The sequence below is a fragment of the Myxocyprinus asiaticus genome, chromosome 4, assembly GCF_019703515.2.
Source record: "Myxocyprinus asiaticus isolate MX2 ecotype Aquarium Trade chromosome 4, UBuf_Myxa_2, whole genome shotgun sequence".
Classification (NCBI taxonomy): domain Eukaryota; kingdom Metazoa; phylum Chordata; class Actinopteri; order Cypriniformes; family Catostomidae; genus Myxocyprinus; species Myxocyprinus asiaticus.
The window spans coordinates 36,554,526-36,575,143 of NC_059347.1; the positions used below are offsets into that span (position 1 = coordinate 36,554,526).

At 35.7% G+C, this 20,618-nt stretch overlaps 1 protein-coding gene across 5 annotated transcripts in view; it reads left to right on the top strand.

Moving 5' to 3' along the window:
• LOC127440121 (disabled homolog 2-interacting protein-like) overlaps positions 1–20,618 on the top strand; it is a 209,762-nt gene that overhangs the window by 58,194 nt on the left and 130,950 nt on the right. For 2 of the 5 annotated variants that reach the window (XM_051696524.1, XM_051696525.1), the window contains exon 1: positions 20,175–20,563. The exons of the other annotated variants lie outside the window; for them this stretch is intronic. In XM_051696524.1, the coding sequence (XP_051552484.1) occupies positions 20,440–20,563 (124 nt within the window). In that variant the 5' untranslated portion in view covers positions 20,175–20,439. Of the gene's footprint in view, positions 1–20,174; positions 20,564–20,618 lie in introns of those variants that run through there. 5 annotated transcript variants of the gene reach the window in all.

Here is a 20,618-nt window from a genome sequence, read left to right on the forward strand (position 1 = left end):
CCTACTTACATTAGAAATTGTGGACAGTTTTGTCGCTTCCTTTGGTGATTGTTGTGCTGTACTGATAGGCTGAACACCGTAGGTGGATGCTCAGACATCGCATATAACTTCTCCTTTGTAGTGAATATTATCCATAACGAGCAAATTTAACATTAAACATAATTATCACTAGGGCGAAATGCGACTGTAAAATGGGGAGGTTCTCGTCTGTCAGACAGTGATGCATACCAAGATGGCCGCTCGAACACTTCCGGTGGCTTCACCTTCTGCTGGTAGTTTACCGTTGTGTCAGCGATCCAGTTCTATATATACCAGCCGTGGCCAGTGCAATTTAAGTCTAGGCCTTCAGTGCAATTCATGCCATTAAGAAAACACAGTTTCACAATGAATAAGACGCCGTATGCCCATCAAACATTACGTGGCAGTCAACTAATAATACCAACTGTCATTTTAAAAACACGTCCACGAACGAAAGCAAGAAGCAAGGAGGTCTAATACCAAGATAAAAGCTCTCTAATAATATTTGCGATTTAAATTTTGCTTGCAATACATTTTGTTTCGTCAGGGTACACGGTTACTTTTCAAAACTTGATCCAACACTGAATGCTCAAGCAGCCTAATTTACACTTAGAAAACTTCTGATGTTGCTATAACAATGCAAAAAGCACTTACCAATTTGCTTGAAGTGAAAATCAGTCCCCCTTTCCTGTTTAATTAATCAATCGCACGATCATGCAGAACATCTTAGGTTTTTAAATCCATAAGAATCTCAACGGCAATACCAGCATTGATGACAGCTGACTCGTCAGCAAGATCTCGTGCTCTTCGCTTTCAAATTATGTACATCACTTAAAGCGTGATTGCCTCACTCAAGGCCAGCTAGAAGGCCTGGACTGGGACATATCCTAAAGACCACACCCACAAGAACAAATAAATAAATCTGATTTGCTGATGAATCTAACAATCTGACGCGCTGCTTCGGGAGCATGGCTTTGGGCATGTGATTTGTGAAACAGTTGTTACACTTTGCTTGTAAGCATCAAGGAATAAATTCTGATTGCATAGATCTTTTTATTTTTTTCTATTCGTTTGTAGATTCATTAGCAGTTGAAAGCGATTGAAAATACATATGCAAAAAGGTCAATGAGAATGAAAGGATGAAAAAATATTTATTTATTAGGCACGTTATGCCAGCAGAGAAAGCTTTGCTGGCCCTGAGAAATCGCCACTGATATATACATATATTTCATGAATCATGTTCATGCTTTTTTAAAGAAAAGGAGGCACGAGTCAAAATTGACTTTTGTAGTAATCAATTTTATGCCACAAATGCTGTCGATTGAGCTTAACTTGTACTGAACCTGGAATATTCCTTTAATAAACAGATATGACCAACATTCAAACAGCTGTATCACCAGACTTAACATATCTTGTATTTTTATGCATAACTGCTAAGTGTTTCTTTCTTTGATTGCCAAGGGCCTAAGTGAGCCAAGGCTAAAACTGCTGCCCCCTCAAAATAAATAAATAAATAAATAAAAAAGGGACTTTCTACAATGTTACACCAGCAGCTCAAGTGCAGATTGTTAGTTATTGTCATGGCATCAGGCAGCATGTGAGTGTGTGAAGGAGGCAGAGAGGAAAGTTCTGATAACTGCTGTGATGCATAATGCTGTTAGTGACACTTTGACCCGGGCATCAACACACACAATGCCCAGTGTGATTGACCTTGAAAAAAAAAAAACAAGAAGAGACAGTCATGCTTAGTTTCATAGTCCTCCACAAATACACCCTTCAACAAATGTGTCTGACTCATTCATGACCTATCAGAGTGCAGACAGTGTTTGGACGAGGAAATTTGGTCTGTTGTTTCTCAAGCAATGTTTGTTCTAAAAATCATGTTCTGTGGCTTACGGTTATTTAGAATATCACTCACTCTCTCCTTCCCAAACATATTCTGATTACCTGGTAAACCCTGGTATTTCTAAAAGCTTCAAGGACAAGCCATGTTTCATGTATTTTAGCCACAAAGAAGAATTTGGACACATAGCCACTCTAAAAAAAAAAATGTATGGCTGTCTTTGCATTATATAAGAAAATATCAAAGTGTCATTTATTTTAAAGAAATATAAGCACAAATATGCAGTACAGCACTTTTCAACATTTCATAAAAAGAGCTTTGTTAGGTTTCAAATTATAAAGCAAGAGATATATTGTATGAAATGAAGACAAAAGGTTTTTGCACACTTTCTGATTGTCAAATGTTTGTGGAACATGTCCACAGTCAATGTGATGAACTACACCTGTGGTTTTCAGTCAGGACACCTGTGTGAACATAAGACAAACTCAAATAAAACACCTTCAGACTTAAAGTAATTGGGGGGGAAAGGCTCAGAAGTGGAGTTAATTCTGAGAGAAGGTCCAGCATCATTTGTTTGCAGATGCCACTTGCTTTGATCATTTTTATCTAATACAGTGACATTAAGACATTTTTAAGTGTGGCTTAAGTGTCCAACAACTTTTTTTGATCTTTCTTTAAATTTTACACACACATACACAAAATCACTGTGTGAGGTCACGACAGGAAAAGTAAAGAATGTGCATCATTTCCACTGGTGCACTCTGACTTCCTTGACCACAGACACACACACCCAAACAGGCATTCATACACACAGAGGTATGTGGTATTGTATAAGCTGTGATGGTGACAATAGGCTGAGGATAGAGTGTGTTACTACTGTATGGTGACACAAAGACAAAGGGTAAACAAGTTTGTAAAATGGCTCTATACTGATAAGTTAGGCCTAACATTTTAATAGCAATATTGAGCATTTAATCTTGCTCCAAATATGAATGTAAATGTGTGTTGGTACCCAGTTTTTTTATTTTTTTTATTTTTTTCATCATAAGTTTCTACCAAGCCGTTCTGAGGTCTTCCTAATTTCCTCCCCCAAATGATACATCAAGGTGAAATATTTATATGTGGCAGAACTTTTACTTTAAATAATTTGCAAGATTTCAAGACTTTTAATTTCTTGTGATGTATCACTGGAGTGAGACTATATATAAATATTTATCGCAAATACTGTCAATGATAACAACATTGAGATCTGCCCCTCTCTCTCTCTCTCTCTCTCTCTCTCTCTCTCTCTCTCTCTCTCTCTCTCTCTCTCTAATTTAGAACTGAAACAAGAAAGATTCCCAAAGCTGAGAAATAAACATGCCCATATTGTAAATATATAGCAAGTTCTGAAAAGTGCTTTGTCAGGTAAAGAAAGAAATAGAGAAAAAGGAAGAGAGAAATATGTACAGAGAGAGAGATTAGAATCAAACCTGTTTTTAGTCATTTCTTATGAACAGATTGTCTGTAGAAGGCTTGTGTCTGTAGAAAGTGTTTTTGTGTGTTTGAACGATTGTGTTATTTACTTTATTATTACACATTATTACTTTAATGCCAATTCAGTGTGAACTAATCTGTTGCTAATGTTGTTTGTTGTTTGTTTTTTGTTTTTTTTGTTTTGTTTTTTTTGGTATCCCATGAGATGCATATACAGTATACTGCATGTATCTCATGGTTTGTTTATATAAATAGGAGAAGACTGACCATTTGTGTGGATAAATGGCAAAAGGCAAGGCTTATATCTTTTCAGAAAAGTTTGTTGTTGTTATTTTAAACCAAAGAAAGAGAATTAACCCGAAAACATTAGGTTATGCCAACAAAAGTAATGTTAAGCGTCAGTTAAAATAGAAATAGCTCCTTAAGGTAATAACAGCCTTACTTTTATACGTCACTTTTTGCTATGGTATTTTTTAGGTTATTATTATTTATTTTATGTTCTTTTTTTTTGATACAGCAATATGGCACTGAGGTAACTCAAAAGTGCAAATTAATGCATTTCAGTAGTTTGCATGTTAATGTAATGCTGAAGTGAGGTTAGTGTAAACATGTTTGGCTCGCTGTCCCTGGTGGAGGACAGCATAACTTGCATTTACTGGCTTAACCTAGAAAGGCTTCAGACAGACTGCAATTTGTGCAAAACAGAAGAAAGATTACGGCACACCTGTTTCAAGTGAAAAAGCACGTATGTTTTTTAATTGTATTTTTTTTTTTTTTTTTTTTTTTTTTATGACATCTTCAACTGCAGACAGATAATATGCCTGATGGAATGGACCTTTTTCATAGACTGTGATGACGCAATTCCACCTTAATTTAAGGTGTGTAAATCTAGCAGACTTTTATATATATATATATATATATATATATTCGTATGTAATGTAAATTTATAACATTACTCTTTGTTATCTTACTCAGGCATCTCTATTTTTTTCCTCTTTTGGATATTGTGGAAACGTAATAGTGTGTCTTATAACATTCAGGACTCTTACCAAGGATGTAAAACTCTACACCTCTGCAACATTATTTTTGTCTCTTTTTCTTTAAGTACCTTAATTTGATTTAATCCAGGTAAAAAACTAACATCAGTGTGTGAGGATGATTGAGAAAATGTTTGTCTTAATGCCTTTGTTGTGTGTGAGTGTGTTTGCTGCAGGTGCATGCACGTGTGTATATTTGAGGGCATGTGCAGGATTGTTGCCGTATTGCAGAGCATTGCATAACAATCTGTCCGAGGTGTTGATACATGACTAAGATTATCAAAGATTGAGCTCTCTACCTCATCTGAGGACAAAGAAGAAAGACATCGAAAACATTCTGACAAAAGAGTGCCTAATTTTGCTCTGTGTAGAGCGGATAAGTAATTAACATTTCAAAGATACTGACAAAGGAGAAAAGGAGAAGTTTTTTGTATAGTGTGTTGGCACATTTCAAGACTGTAACAGTGTGTATAATTAAAGAAGCTCAAATGATATGCTTGCCACTTACTCACTTGCTCTTTCACTTTCTCTATCCTCTAGTTATTTTGTAGATGGAGATACTCTAAGTTAATTACAGCCTGTGTAACCAATCTTAAATCTCTGCTTGTTGTTGCAACAGTTTTTTTATTTACCCTCCCATCATAGCTCTTCAAACATTGCATATTGCAGTGCATGTAGTGCATTCATGGAGCAGTCTGGAAGACAACATGGCATACTGTTTGTTGTTCAGTTTGTAAATTAACTCTGTCAATGCGTAGCAAGAAAAGATTTCCCCAACAGTTTAACTGTGCAATTTTATAATCCACACTACACTTGCCAGATAGCTAATTAGCGGAGTAAAAATAAGACTGCTTTGCTTTTCAAATCAAATCAAAATCAAATCAAATCACTTTTATTGCAGGATATTTTCTGGCATGGTATGACTGGCTTTCATGGACAACCAATTGGTGGTGTTAGTTTTTTATGTTTGTGTAATAGGTTAACTTCTACCTTCTACTGCTGCTATAGTATTGTGTCAGTGGATCTTGGATTTGGGGTTTATTGTCATTTTTTGTCTTTTAGGGGCACACACACACACATACAGTACTATCACACCATCTTGCAGGTTAATCTCTCTTTTTTGGGGGGGGTTCTGACTTCACTCTCTCTATTTCTCTCCCTCCCTCTATCTCTCCCTCTCTCTCGCACACACACACACACACACACACACACACAAACACACACGTTGGTGCAGCTATCATTATGAGGACTCTCCATAGACATAATGATTTTTATACTGTACGAACTATAGATTCTATCCCCTAACCCTACCCCTAAACCTAACCCTCACAAAAAACTTTCTGCATTTTTACATTTTCAAAAACACATTGTTTAGTATGTTTTTTAAGCGATTTGAATTATGGGGACACTAGAAATGTCCTCATAAACCACATTTATAGCATAATCCCCTTGTAATTACCAGTTTGTAACCTAAAAAAAAAAGTCCTCATAAACCACCCAAACCTGCCCCCACACACACACACTGGTCTGTTTCACTATATAATTGAGGACATCTCATAGACTTCCATTGATTTCATAGCAGGCTAATTATATTTTCTATCCCCTCACCCTACCCATAAACCTAACCTTCACAGAAACCTGTGCATATTAGTAGATTTAAACATGTTTCGGCCAATTTATGGGCCTTTTTTACATGAGAGGACCACCTAAAATATCCTCACTATTGGGTTTTCAACAAGTTTCTCTATATTAGTGAGGACATTTTCAAAAATTTGGCACTCACAAATACAGTGAAACCTACACACACACACACTTTTCTCTTTCCCTAGGATAACGTATTGATAAACAGATTTGTTTGGTAAACGACAGTAAGACAACAACAAAAACCAAACAGGATTATCAAGCAAGGGAGCACTTAAATCTGTTTACAAATCCTAGAAGTGTGGGTTTTTTTCAGTATGCTTGATGAGTTGATGAGAAATCTGTTTAGATATTTACCAGCTAACTAAATTTAAAGAAACATCTGGCACCATTTAAAAACACTTGCTTTTGTACTGACAATATATTGACTCATAACTGTTGTCAGAAATTATGGTAACATTATTTTCCTACCCTTTTTTATAATTTTATGGGCTCTATTTTTGTGGCCCCACTAAGTGCAACGCACAACGACCATGCGCTTTGTCTTATCCAATTTTCGTGCCATTGCAAAATGCAAGTGGGCATGGGTGGGAGTGTTTCCATTATCTGTGGGTGTATGTGCACAAACAGCGTGTGTATTGTATGATAATGAAGTGGTGCAAAGTGCAATTTGCTATTTTCCTGAGAAATAGGTAATTGTGATAAGACGTTTCAAAAGCACTTCTGTTTTCAGAGCAAAGTCTAAATTCAGTTCCTACATTTGCAGTTTGGAGAATGAAGTTCATGTCCAAACTCTATTTTAGCCGTTCAATGAAATAAAAATGTATGAGTTTCATGTTAAACTTTGTAGAGACCATAGTTTATTTTTCAGTTATTATTATGTTTGTATTTACAATCGTATTTATGATCTATTAGTAATTTTCCAGCTGTTGTCATAGAGTGATTTTTAAGTCACTGCAAGAGGGGCCAGTGGAAGTAGATGGAGAGGGTAAAATACTTGGATTTGGAGAGGTTGTAATATACGAGGTTCTCAGCACTTTGTTATTTGATTATATTTTTGTTTCGTTTGAAGTGTAATTTGAATTTAGAATTATGGTTTACAAGGAAATTGTTTTAGGTTACAAACTGGTAATTACAAGGGTATTATGCTATAAATGTGGTTTATGAGGACATTTCTTGTGTCCCCATAATTCAGATCACTTAAAAAAACATACTAAGCGATGTTTTTTTGAAAATATAAAAATGCAGAAAGTTTTTTGTGAGGGTTAGGTTTAGGGTTAGGGGATAGAATCTATAGTTTGTACAGTATAAAAATCATTATGTCTATGGAGAGTCTGGATAAGGATAGCTGCACCAACGTGTGTGTGTGTGTGTGTGTGTGTGTGTGTGTGTTTATGTTGTTGTTGTTTTGTTTTGTTTTTTTTACTTTTTACAATGGTGATGTGCTAATGAGGGCTTTTATGTGTTAATGTGTTCATGGTTGTGACATCACTGACATATGATCAATTGTCATAAGTTCAACAAAATGCCCAATCCATTTTTTCAGTGCCCTCCAACTGTAACTGGTATAGTATGTATACCTTTTTGTCAAAAACAATGTGGATTTTCGCTGGTTTCACTGCTACCGATATCAAACGGCATTTAAACTACTGCAAGTTGTCATATATGACATTGAAGTTTAATAATGTTCCAATGTACAGACAAATGCTATTAGGTTCAAAGCTACAGTAGAGTATATGCCCTGACTATGAACAAGCTTTTTGAAGCATATCGATAAATGACAGTACTTAAATCCATTTACCCTCCCATTCTTAGATCTTGTCTTTATCTTGTACCATTCTAATATTTTAGCTCAAATTTATCCAAATCTTGTCAGCATTGTGCTGAGGCAGCACTTCACTTTCGGTTAATCGTGCAGGTAAACATGCCCGCTTTGCTTCGGTCAGTCTGCGTGGATGAAAGCCTACATTCCGCGTTTCATTTGTTTCTTTTTGCTTTCAGAGTGATGAAATAAGAGAAGCAATTCTATTAATCCTTGAGATTTCCAACCCAGTATACAGGTACACCCTCCTTAAGCCACACACTCAAAATTACATTAAATGATTCAAAGAGAAAACATAAACCCACATCATGGGGTTCAAAAATCTATTAAAAATATAAATTAAACCTGGAAATAAAGTTTTAGGATTTTGCAGGTGCAATTCACCGAAAAGGGCTAAATAGTTGATCGGCTTGTGATGCGCGAAAGGCTTGCAAATCTCGTCACACTTTAATAGTGTTTAGTCTCCCATTCAGCTCATGAAAATGCTGCGTGATCAAGAGGAAGGATTACATCAATATGTAGATTGGAATGCAGGTGCAAAAAAATTCTTAGAAATAAAATAGCCTTTTCCTCTCTCGCTGATGCTTGCGTGCTAGTGATTACCTCTCTGTGTGATTTAGTAAAATGTAGATATAAGAAATGTAATTTTAATTTAAGATTCCACACAATTTTGTGATCAGTAATCAAATAATCAAAATTGAGAGATTAACTGTGTTAACTCATTTTGTATGATGCTCTGTGATCATGGTTATCATGATTATATCAGAATCATGATTATATCATAATCATTCAGTTTTGCAAAAAAAATTCATTCAAAATCATTTGTAATGAAAAATAAACAATTAAATAGGCACAGCTACTGACCAGGAAAATAAAAAATGGCACTCCATGTCAAAAAGGTTGCCGACCCCTGCTCTAAAGACACACACAAATTTGTCATAATGCCCTCTTGTGGTAAAGGAAAGCATGTGACACGCAGATTGGTGTTCTTAATCCAGTGAGGTTGTACTAGGGAAGAATTCCACCTTTTTAATGCAAAGTGTTCATCTTTCAAAATAGGGGTCAGTGATATGACCAAAATATTATATCACGATATGAGTAATAATATTTAGCACATTTAGCGCGCCAAACGCATGACGAAGGTCATTAAATTGCTTGGGGGGCGCTGCAGAAACATTTTTAAATGCCGGGAAAAACCCTGTCCATGTTAAATCTTAAATTCTCTCACGTGAAGCATGCCCACTGATAGAGAAGCCCACGCTGCGCACATTGATATTTACATATCGTGATATACACGATATAGCAAAATCTCTATTGATTTACACTTTATATTGTTGCCACGATATATATCGTCATATCGCCCAGCCCTGTTTCAAAAGATGGACAGTGCTGGTTTCATTTAATAAAGGCAGAATAGTGAAAAGACCTTTTGCTCCCAGCTTTTGTTTGGTTGTTTTGAGAGAAAAATCACATTTAAATATTTGGATCTGTTGCCTGATGATCAAAAATCTCGTAAACTAGCCTGGTTTGCTTTTCTAATCTGGTTTAAGATGGCTAAATCTTCAGCTGATTTTGCTGGTCTCTCAGTCTAACCAGCTAACAAGTGCTCTTAATCCAGCCAACAGACAAGCAACCAGGTGTCATAGAATGAACTTTACTCTATATACACTTTTGCAAACTGACTTGTACCTGCCACTGTCTACGTTTCACTGCAGTTTCCAGGTGAAATGAAAACTAGAGGCGCTACAACAACTGTGTGGTTTAAACATTGTCACACAAATCATGAGTACAGTTGCTGATTTTGATTTTATAAAAATGTATTTTTCACTCTATTACTCACCCCCCGCTATGTTATGATATCAAAACGCTTTTATTTTAATGCATGATTTGAAAAACAAATCATTTTAACACTTGTATTACAGACTCACCTACATATACACACTTATTCTTGTGTCTTTAGCTTGCTTGGTAGCTCACCTGATAGAGTGTTGGACTTTGAGCTCAATGGCCATGGTTCAAGCCCAGCCAAAGATGCTCGAAAGTGGAAGTGGCATAGAAGCGACAAAACTATGTGATTGCTTCAGATAATGTGTGTTTTCTTCTTCTTCTTCTTTTCGAATTCGCATTTTTTTCTTTTTTTTTAATCGGTTAGGGTTAGGTGTTAGTTAAGATACTTTTGGTTAGGGTCGCCTTAAAAACCTCATCTGATTACAGCCTCATTTCACTCGGTTTCACTTAAATATAGATCTGTTTCGCACCCTCACCTATCCTATCACTTCTGAAGACATGGATTTAACCACTGGAGTCGTATGGATTACTTTTATGCTGCCTTTATGTGCTTTTTGGACCTTCTGAGTTCTTGTCACCATTCACTTGCATTGTGAGGATCTACAGAGCTGAAATATTCTTCTAAAAATCTTAATTTGTGTTCTACAGAAGAAAGAGAGTTAGACACATCTGGTATGACATGAGGGTGAATAAATGATGAGAGAATTTTCATTTTTGGGTGAACTATCCCTTTAAGCAGCTGCAATCAGCGCTGATATAGCGCTGCGTGTTCAGTAATTTAGTCATTATCATTCCTTTCTGTGCAAATACACCTTCTTTCTATGTAAATTAGGCTCTTTATAGATTGCACTAAACTCTAAAAAAAAATGCCTGGCACAATTAACCGCAGCCCATTGAATTTTATTTAAAAGAGATGTCTGTGTACATTTTCTATCAATCAAATCAGCGGTAATTTATCAGTATCCAGATGTGAAGTGTAGTCAAGTGCACTTTTAAAAAGTTAAAGTCATGAATTACGTTTCTATAACACTGTAACGGAGTGATGCACAGTCCTAGCAGAGTGCAATGGTCTGCTTCATCCTTTGCTATATATTGCTAGGAATCTGCCCGCAAGATCAGAATTGCATGTGCAAACTGCATTCAGCAGTGATTTTGTGGCCGCATTTGTGCTGCTGTCTGATCTGCATAATTCCTTTAGTGAATTGGACACTAAACCAATGCAGAATACGCATGCAAATAACCACCGCTTTTTCATTTTCAGTTCATTCTAAATGAATTCTCTCCAATATCTTTAGGTAGAATTGATCAGAACCTACTTCCTCTTGCCAAAACAGTCCCAGATGGCACAAAAGGATTACAGAAATAAAATGTTCAGTGAGTCAGAAGCTGGATCAGGTCAGCATCTGGACTGCTCTTTATCAGTTCAGTCATTTTTAGCCTTGTTTTTCATCTCAACTCATCACAAATCATTGTGTTTGTATGTTACCTTAAATCTTTTCATATTTGGCCCTGTAATCTTCTTGAATTCTCTATTTTCCTTTTGATGACAAAATCAATGCATAGAAGAAAACAGGAAGAGATAATGAAGACTTATATAAACTGAACAACTAACATTTAGGATGTGTTTGTGTGTGTATATTTGCATTTGTGTGACTGTGTGTGCAGATCTGCTTTGTGTGAATACCAGGAGAAAATGTTGTTGCTTAGAATTTGCTCTTTCATAGATAATAAATGAGCCAGTTGTTGAAATTTAGTTAGAATATAGAGACAGAATTAGTAAAGGAAAATGTACAGTCAGCCGGTTTTTATCATACAATAAACCCCGACAGGGTGATCAGGACAACGACACGAAGCGGTTGACTGTACATTATCCTTCTTATTACACGGCTACTAGCCAAATAAATAAATACATGGACATAAAAGATTGATTTGCATTGAAATTATGTAATTTGAGAAGAAAGAAATCGCTGAACAGCTGAAATCAACCTGCGGTTTGCGTCGGAGTTCTGTTGGTGTTTATTTTGTGAAAATGACCGTCTGACTCCTCAATATTCAGCCTTTACTACTTGCCAAATAAATAAATCAATGGCCATGAGACACTGATTTGAGTTGAAATTATTTGATTAGCTTACTTGTAGAGATAGCACAGTGAGCCGAGAAGCAGGAGAGACAGTTCGCAGTACCCGGATGGCAGGTCTGAAACATCTTAACCCCCAGATGTGCGGTTGTTACAGAGCAATATCTGACTGCTGGATGGCGCCATTGACCAATCAGAATCGAGTATTCCAGAAAGCCGCTTAATACATGTGGATAGCATAGCTCAGATCATTTGGTATTGGAGATTTTGAATAAGAAATGATGAGATTTTGCTGAAATCCCTGACAAAGTTTGAGACATTATTGATACTGTATATCTTCTGCAACCTTAGTGGAGACACATGTGAGATTACTGGGGTATTTTTCTCAGGACAAAAATCTGAGAAGCAGGAGACATAAACTTAAGTCTCCATTTGCTCTCTTATTCCAAAGAACTGCTGATTAGGGAAAAATAATTTCACAGATTTGGCAGTGAGTTTGGCTTCTTCTAAGGCTTAAAAAAAATAATAGTTCACCCCAAAATGAAAATTCTGTCATATTTTATTTACCCTCATTCTCCAAATCTATATGACTTTCTTTCTTCCATTAAACACAAAAGGAGATGTTTTGTCCATACAGTGAAAGTGAATGGTGACTGAGGCTAATATTCTGCCTAACATCTACTTTGGTGTTCCACAGATGAAGAAGAAAAGTTATACTGTTTTGGAACAACATGAGGGTGAGGAAACAATGATAGAATTTTACTTTGTAGGTATACTATGCTTTTTATCAAAGGCAATATATATATATATATATATATATATATATATATATATATATATATATATATATTTTATTTTATTTTTTTTTTTTTTTTTTTTTTCTCCAGAAGATGGCAGTGCAGGCACAGAGGAGAAATTGCCAAACTGCCAAACTCCAGTGATTTCATAGAAAAATAACAAGAACCTAAAGACAGACAAGGACACACATATATCTGTGTGTTGAGTGCACAAACTCCACTATGTTGATTTTGTGTGTCTGAAAATCATATAACAGTTAACAGTTAGGCCACACTCTGTGGGACAGCATACAGGAATCCATTAGGAGTCAGTTAAGTAGACACTGACAGTCGACCCTAGAGCATCCATCTTGTCTCACCTCATTTTCTCTGCTGTCTTTCTTTCACATTCTTTGGAGAACACATGAGTTATATGTTATTTCCACCACCCCTCCTTCTACCTTTTTTCTTCCTTCAGAGCCTTCCTCTGCAGCAGTTAAATAATGCAGTGTGTGGGTGTACACCGTTTTAGGCTGTTTATAATTTGTGTGTCAGTGAAAGAGAGCTCTTGAAGTTGTCTGTATAGTGAGTGCTGTTTTCACTACAGAGTAGAGTGAGAAAAGGAATGCTCTTCTATAGCACTCCTCTCTCTTTCAACCTCTCACCCTCTTATTGCCCTCTTGTTTCTCTCTTTGAACTTCATGCCATTCATGTGTTTTCAACCAGTTATTTTTTTTATTTTTTTTACCTCTGTCTGTCTCAGTTGTGTTTGGGTGTGCAAATGTGCTTTCTCAACAGCTTGTTGGGTATTTCTGAGAGAAAGTCATATCTGCTGAACTGCTAAAACAGATAATTATGACTAAATTCTGATTGAATGAGATGTGTTCAAAGCTGTTGTAAAAGCACTTTAAACACCTGACCACACATTTTACATAAAAGGAATAGTTGAACTGGGATTACTAGCAGGAATAAAAATGTTATTAAAAGAAACAAAAGATCCTCCTGACAAAAAATGATATAGACTGCTGCTTGCTTTAGAGTGGTACAGATGAAGAAAAACTCTTCAGAAGAGAAAAGAAAAACAACATTACAGTTCAGTGCAATTTATGTCTTCCAGCTGTGAAGATGCTGTCTTTCCCAAGGATCCAACATTTAATTTAAAGAATCATTTGTAGGTAAAACCCACATGAAAATCATGTGAGCTAGGTTAGCTAAAATTTGTTATAAGTGTTCCCTCTTAATTTCGCCATCTGAGCATCATAGGAGCAGGAATAGCTGCCTGTGCCAATTCTGTGACACAATTTGTGCATCATTAATTGTACAGCAGAAAGGAACATGTTCCGTATTGAAGTGGGGAAATGACCACTGCCCCCAGCAAATGGGCGTATTCCATGCACAGGATGCCTATACTGTCGAAACTTCACTGTCACTTTTTATTTAATATATTTGTTTTCTGAAATTCTATTGTGATGTAATGACAACAGCAATAGGGACATTATTTATAAGGGACATTAATAGGGATTTTTTTTTAATTATTATTATTATTATTTAAAAAATCCCGTATTGTACACATAAATACCAAATTAATTGAAAATGTTATTAAGCTCTTAGGAAAAAGGTGCAATGGATAATCTATCTGATTTTGATACTTATAATAAATTTATTGTTTAATTCCAATGTCTGGGTGAGGGAGACACAAAAAAGGTTTAAATCTATTTCGTTCTATTCTTTAAAACAAGTGTGATGTCATTAAAATCCTCCTTAAACATAAACATAGAATCACCCATAAACATTAGCTGGTAATGTTGGACTGTGGATAATGAGCAAGCAGAGGAAAGACACTGGAAACATTGCATTAATAATAATGTTGATGATGAAGATAGCCTGTGATCTAGTTATTGCAATTGGAAGTTAATGAATGGTCAGTGCCAATTAGTTTACACACTAACTGCAATACATGGCAGAATTAAACTTTGCATGACTTTTTAATCTGAGGTATGAAATCCTGTCAGATTTTGTTTAATGTTCACTAAGACATAACTGAGTGTGTCTCTTCTAATTGTATTTGCTTGATGAGAAAATAAGCCATTTTCTGTAGCAAATAAAGGACCTGGTTTGTTTAAATATACTGAGTTGTTCTACATAGAACATTTTCTGATTCCCTATTACACTCCAAAAATATTTTAGCCTATTTTTGAGATTTATGCATTTCAATTTCATAACAAAATTCTTTCAAATTGAACTGAGTATGCTTTAACAGAATTTAATTAATAAAACTTGAATACATTTGATTTTTATTAATTATTTTTTTTAAAGATTACTTGGTTCAATCTGATGGAATTTTGTTATGAAAATTAAATGCATAAATCTTAAAAATAGACTAAAGTATTTTTTGAGTGTAAAGAAGCAGTATCCCTGTTTTTCATGTTTTTTTTTCTTTCTTATATATAATAATTGCTACATCACTCGTAACATTATTCAAACATGTTTTGTTTGCATCCAGAAGGCATAATTAAAAGTCTTTGGGATCATATTGCTTTTTTTTTTTTTTTTTTTACTTTATTTGCCTATGCCACCTTGAAATATTCAAAAAATGTAATCTGATTACATAACTTTCTTATTGTAGTAAGTTGATTACATATATGATTATGATTTTTTTACTAAATAATGAGTATTTGTAACTGATTACATTTTAAAAGTAACACTTCCAACCCTAGAAATCATAATGAATATTCCAGTGTCATAAAAGTAGTCTAGTAGTATAAAACTTGTGCATCACATTCTCAGTCTTCCAATGTAGCACAAAGTTGTTATATTGCTTGGCAATCGCAAATCTTCAGTTAGGTTAGTAAACTTTGCTAAAGAATTGTTTATTCTGATAACAATTAATATTAAGCTTAATATGAGCATCATTTCACAGACATAGCTCAAAAACAATGCGTAATATGAAGTGATTGTGGATATCTAGTTTACTTGATGCTATGCACCTCAAACAAAACTTGGAATGTATTTCAAAGATTTAATGCCACTAATGTGGAAAACTTTGGCAAATCAAGGGAAAAGTTCTTCCTCAACAGTGCTCATTGGAACAACCTTGTACCAGCCTGTACTTTGAAAACACAAATTTGTTTCCAGGCAGACTGGTGCACCCTTCATCTCCTGGAAGTAGCGCCATCCAATCAGATTGGAATTGGTGATTTCAGCCAACTCTTAAAATGTATATGTGCAAATGCATCACACAGTCAGTGAATGGATTGTGGACAGTCTGTGGGCATGCCGTTTAAAGGAAGACTAATGCAGATTTAGTCATACTTCTGTAATGTTAGTGCATGTATTCAACACTTATTTACTGAATAATAGCAATGTGCACTGAGCAAAAAATGAAGAAACATAATTTATATTCAAGCTGATATAGTGCTTTAAATGGTCGCTCTAAAGTTTGAAGTTGTCTCTATTCTTTTGTCTACTTTATCCCAAAAGTGTTCTACTTTTGGATCTTATAAGTGATGTTATGCCGTTTTGTTCCTTTTTCAACTTTTGTAAAGGCCATTCAGTGTGTCTGTATGAGGCTGAAACAGACTGCCAATAGAAAGATAAATGGAAATCTTTTTCAGAACAGATTTGTCTTCTATTCGTCTACTGTTTTTTTCCCCCATTTGGTAAAGTGGATCTTTTGATACTCTTCACATACAGCAGAGGAGAAAAGGTAATTTATCTAAGACACCAATCAGATTAACCAAAACTTTATTCCTTATTTCTTTGAAAATACAATGCATCTCTCTCAAACACAAACATACAAGCACACCTACAGTACACTCACACATTGAAATTAAGACTAATAAAGGCACACAAAGAAGAAAATTATTAAATGTATTTAATGTTTTTTTTTAATGGTGAAAAGAAATAAAGATCAAAGTGTGTTAAGCTCTATAGCACAGAAAACACACAAACATACCAATATAGACCAATGTTTTAGTCTTTGTCTTTTTTGAGAATGAAAATTCTGTAATCATTTACTCTCAATTCAGTCCAAATCATATGACTTTCCTTTTCCATGTAACACTAAAGGAGCTGTTGGTAGAATGCTAGACACTGTTTATTTTCATTGCATTTCAAAAAGAGCAGCATCAACATTCTTCAAAATTGTCTTCATGTGCATGGATAAAAGAAAGTCATACAGGTTTGGAATTAAATTTTGGGTGAACTAACCCTTTAACACCATGTCCTAACCAGACATGATGTGAAAGTTGCCAGCGTCAAGCAATTTGTCTGTCCACACTGAGGATGAAACTGCTGTGTGACACGAGACAGTTATAGCCAGTCATAACATATATGATGTTTATGTACAATTATCGGGAGTGGGATTTTGGATCAATACAATTTCAATGCGGGCCTGGCTACCGAGCGCAACAGTGCAAAATTAGACACCAAGCGACCATCGAAACATTGTGTTGCTTGTAATGTATCATGGTCGCGGTTAGTTAGGACACAAACTTTAATTTACATAGAATCTTTTTTATTGCGTGGTGCCTGGTTTGGACATGGTGTAACATTCTATTGGAATTATTCAATTGAAATTCTATTCTACTGGAATCTGTGAAGAAAACAGTGCCTTTTAGACTGTTGTGCTCTAATCTGTATGTATGACATTCCAACTGTGGTATCTGGAATGACAAGACTGAGTATGCAAGAGATATGATCCTCTGAAAAGTTCTCGAGTGTCCATCACTTTGTTCTCACTCTCATGCACACTATGTTAATCTGTGGTGAACTCTGTCTCAAGTGTCCCAAGTGTCTAAGTCTAGGAAAATCATGAGAACAGGAAATGACCTCGTTTCAGAGTTTGCCCCCAAATGTGAACCCAAGCAAACATTGTTTTCACTGTTTAAGCAAAGAACAGTGGAACTAAATGTGGTGGTGGTGTGTGTGTGTGTGGGCAGGTTTGGGTGGTTTACGAGGACCTTTTTTTAGGTTACAAGAGGATTATGCTATAAATGTGGTTTATGAGGACATTTCTACTGCCCCCATAATTAAAAATGCTTAAAAACATACTAAACAATGTTTTTTTGAAAATGTAAAAATGCAGAAAGTTTTTTGTGAGGGTTAGGATTAGGGGTAGGGTTAGGGTTAGGGGATAGACTCTATAGTTCGTACAGGATAAAAATCATTATGTCTATGGAGAGTCCTCATAATGATAGCTGCACCAACGTGTGTGTTTGTGTGTGTGTGTGTGTGTGTGTGTGTGTGTGTGTGTGTGTGTTTTATTTTTTTATTTCAGTATCTCTACAGGGACACAAGGGGGAATATCCGGCAGTAATCCTGATACACAGGCTTCACACATGCAAACAAGAGTTGTATAGGAGTATTTTAGGATAACTTACTGTTTGACTGGTTTATGGCACAGGTGTTGTTGTCAACTGGGGAGTTACAGCAGTCAGACCGACAGGGGATCAGTAGGGAATGATTTGAAAGTAAGAGGGTTGAAATGGGAACAATAGGCAAATTGTAAGGACTGTGTAACCAGCTTCCCTGAAAGAAGGTTGATACTCGCTCACAGACACACCAAGTTCAATACATTACATATGTAGTCTTGTTTATTTGAAATAGTTGATGCCAGTGTCAGTATCAACTTTAATTGAGCAAAATTAACTTTCATTTGAATTTGCCCCTAGATTAGATTTTCATGGGCATTTTTGACATTTATGAAGGCATATTGTTTCAATGCCAAATACATAATTTTAATAAATTCATTAATACAGATTATCAACATTGAGAATTTTTACCTCTAACAATTAAAACAAAAATTAAAACAAAACCTCTAACCCCTAACTATTAAATCAACATCAGCTCATATATTATGCCATAATATGTTTAACTAGGACTTACTGTAAGTAGAATATGAAGAACTATATCAGATGTTACAAAAAAAAAAAAAAAAGATTTCATTACGAGGGCATTTTTTTGCCCCCATATATTAACTTTCATAGGCATTTTTGTCATTTCTGGAGGCATTTTTGCTCCAAGCCCCCCTTAATTTCTGATCCTGGTTGACAGCTAAATAATAGATAAAAAAAAAAAAAAAAAAAAAAAAATTCACAGACGTGTCTGTCTACAACCCACTCTGCTAAAAACAGACATTAAAATCAGTACAGGTTGAAGTTTTGTGCTGAGTTTATTGGATGTTGCTTGAGAGCTCTAGGAGGAATTAATGTTTGAAAAATAGGGATTCTGGAAAAACCCTAAACAAAGTTTGTAGAATAATAGTAGGTTTGTTTAGACAACATAATAAGCACTTAAGCTAAAATCTGAAAATCAAAGATTTTATCCCACTAACCTGGGTTGCATTTCCCATACAACAACGTAACTCACTTCTTAAAGGGATAGTTCACCAAAAAAATGAATGTCCTCCCATTATTTACCTCATGATATTCCAGGTGTGTATCTCTTTCTTTCTTAAAATTACAGACAGTCAGCATAAACATCATCGAGACGACTCCAGCGGTTAAATTAATGTCTTCTAAAGCGATACAATCACTTTTGGTGTGAAAAAAATATCAAAATTTAAGTATTTTTTAACCATAATCCAACTCTTCTGAGAGGGTGGAGATCACGTGGTCTCTCATGTGACGTAGTTGCGTTGCCATGTTACGGACATAATCTTACGTTCTCCTCTCGGTTGAGACATTCATGATAAGCACACAAATGCACCATTGTGAGTAAAGAAACAGATTAGTACAGATCTAAACCAAACCCAACAAAGATTCTATACAGTGTTCCTCCTACTCTCTTGTAAACAGCGCTAATCTACCATGTGTGTCGAACGTGCAGCATACTGCTGCTGACCGGAAGCATGATTTAGAGTTAAAAAATAACTTAAATATTTATCTTTTTCGCACCAAAAGTGATTGTGTCACTTTAGAAGACATTAATTTAACAGCTGGACTCGTATAGATGACGTTTATGTTGACTGTCTGTGATTTTTGGAGCTTCAAAATCTGATCACCATCCAATTGCATTTTAAGGACCTACTGAGCTATGATATTTTTCTGTTTTTCTTCAAATGTATTTTGCTGAAGAATGAAAGTCATACACACCTGGTATAGCATGAGGGTGAGTACATGATGAGAAAATATTAATTTTTGGGTGAATTATCTCTTTAACCACCATAGTACGATGCATCATTGGAGAAATATACTTGCTAGTCATGACTGTTTCCCTAAACTGTAGTGACTATGTCGCACATCAATCGTTCAAACCACACTGGCTTAACAGCATGGAGCCGTTGTTAATGATGTTATGCATGGGGTGGAGTAATAACTTTCGCAAAGATTAAATTAGTTTACGAGAACATTTTTTTAGGTTACAAACTGGTAATTACAAGGGTGTTATGCTATAAATGTGGTTTATGAGGACATTTCTAGTGTCTCCATAATTCAAATCACTTAAAGAAAACATACTAAATGATGTTTTTTTCTGAAAATGAGGGTTAGGTTTAAGGGTAGGGTTAGGGGATAGAAGTTTGTACAGTATAAAAATCATTATGTCTATGGAGAGTCCTCATAAGGATAGCCGCACCAACATGAGTGTGTGTGTGTGTTAGAGAGAGACACCATGTGGCATTGGAGAGCCTCTCCTCAGTGAGAAATCAAGCAACAGAGGGGAAGAGAGAGAGAGAGAGAGAGAGAGAGAGAGAGAGAGAGAGAGAGAGAGAGAAAACAAACTTCCCTCCTGCAGTTGGACTTTCCCAGCTCAATTGGACTTGAGTTCTGGAATGGATTTCCTTTGATACTTTGGATGCCACTGCACAACTTTGGCTTTTGCACACAGACAGGATCTTTAGGGAAGTTTTTGGTGGCAGTGAGATAATCACACAGGACTGTGTGTCTGTGTGTGTACTCTGGGATAAGTGGAGCTGTGGTTTGAGGCGTGTGTATTTGTGTGATAGGAGCGTGCTCGGAGCTATGTCAGGTGTTACACGGAAAGGTTCTGGGAGACCAGGATATTACTACAGACTACTGGGTCGAACGAGGCTACAGAGACAACGTAGTCGTTCTCGGAGTAGAAGCAGAACCACAAACAATAGGGGTAAACATCATGTTTTACTTTATTCCTGAAATGTTCCTTCTCACCCTACCCTCAA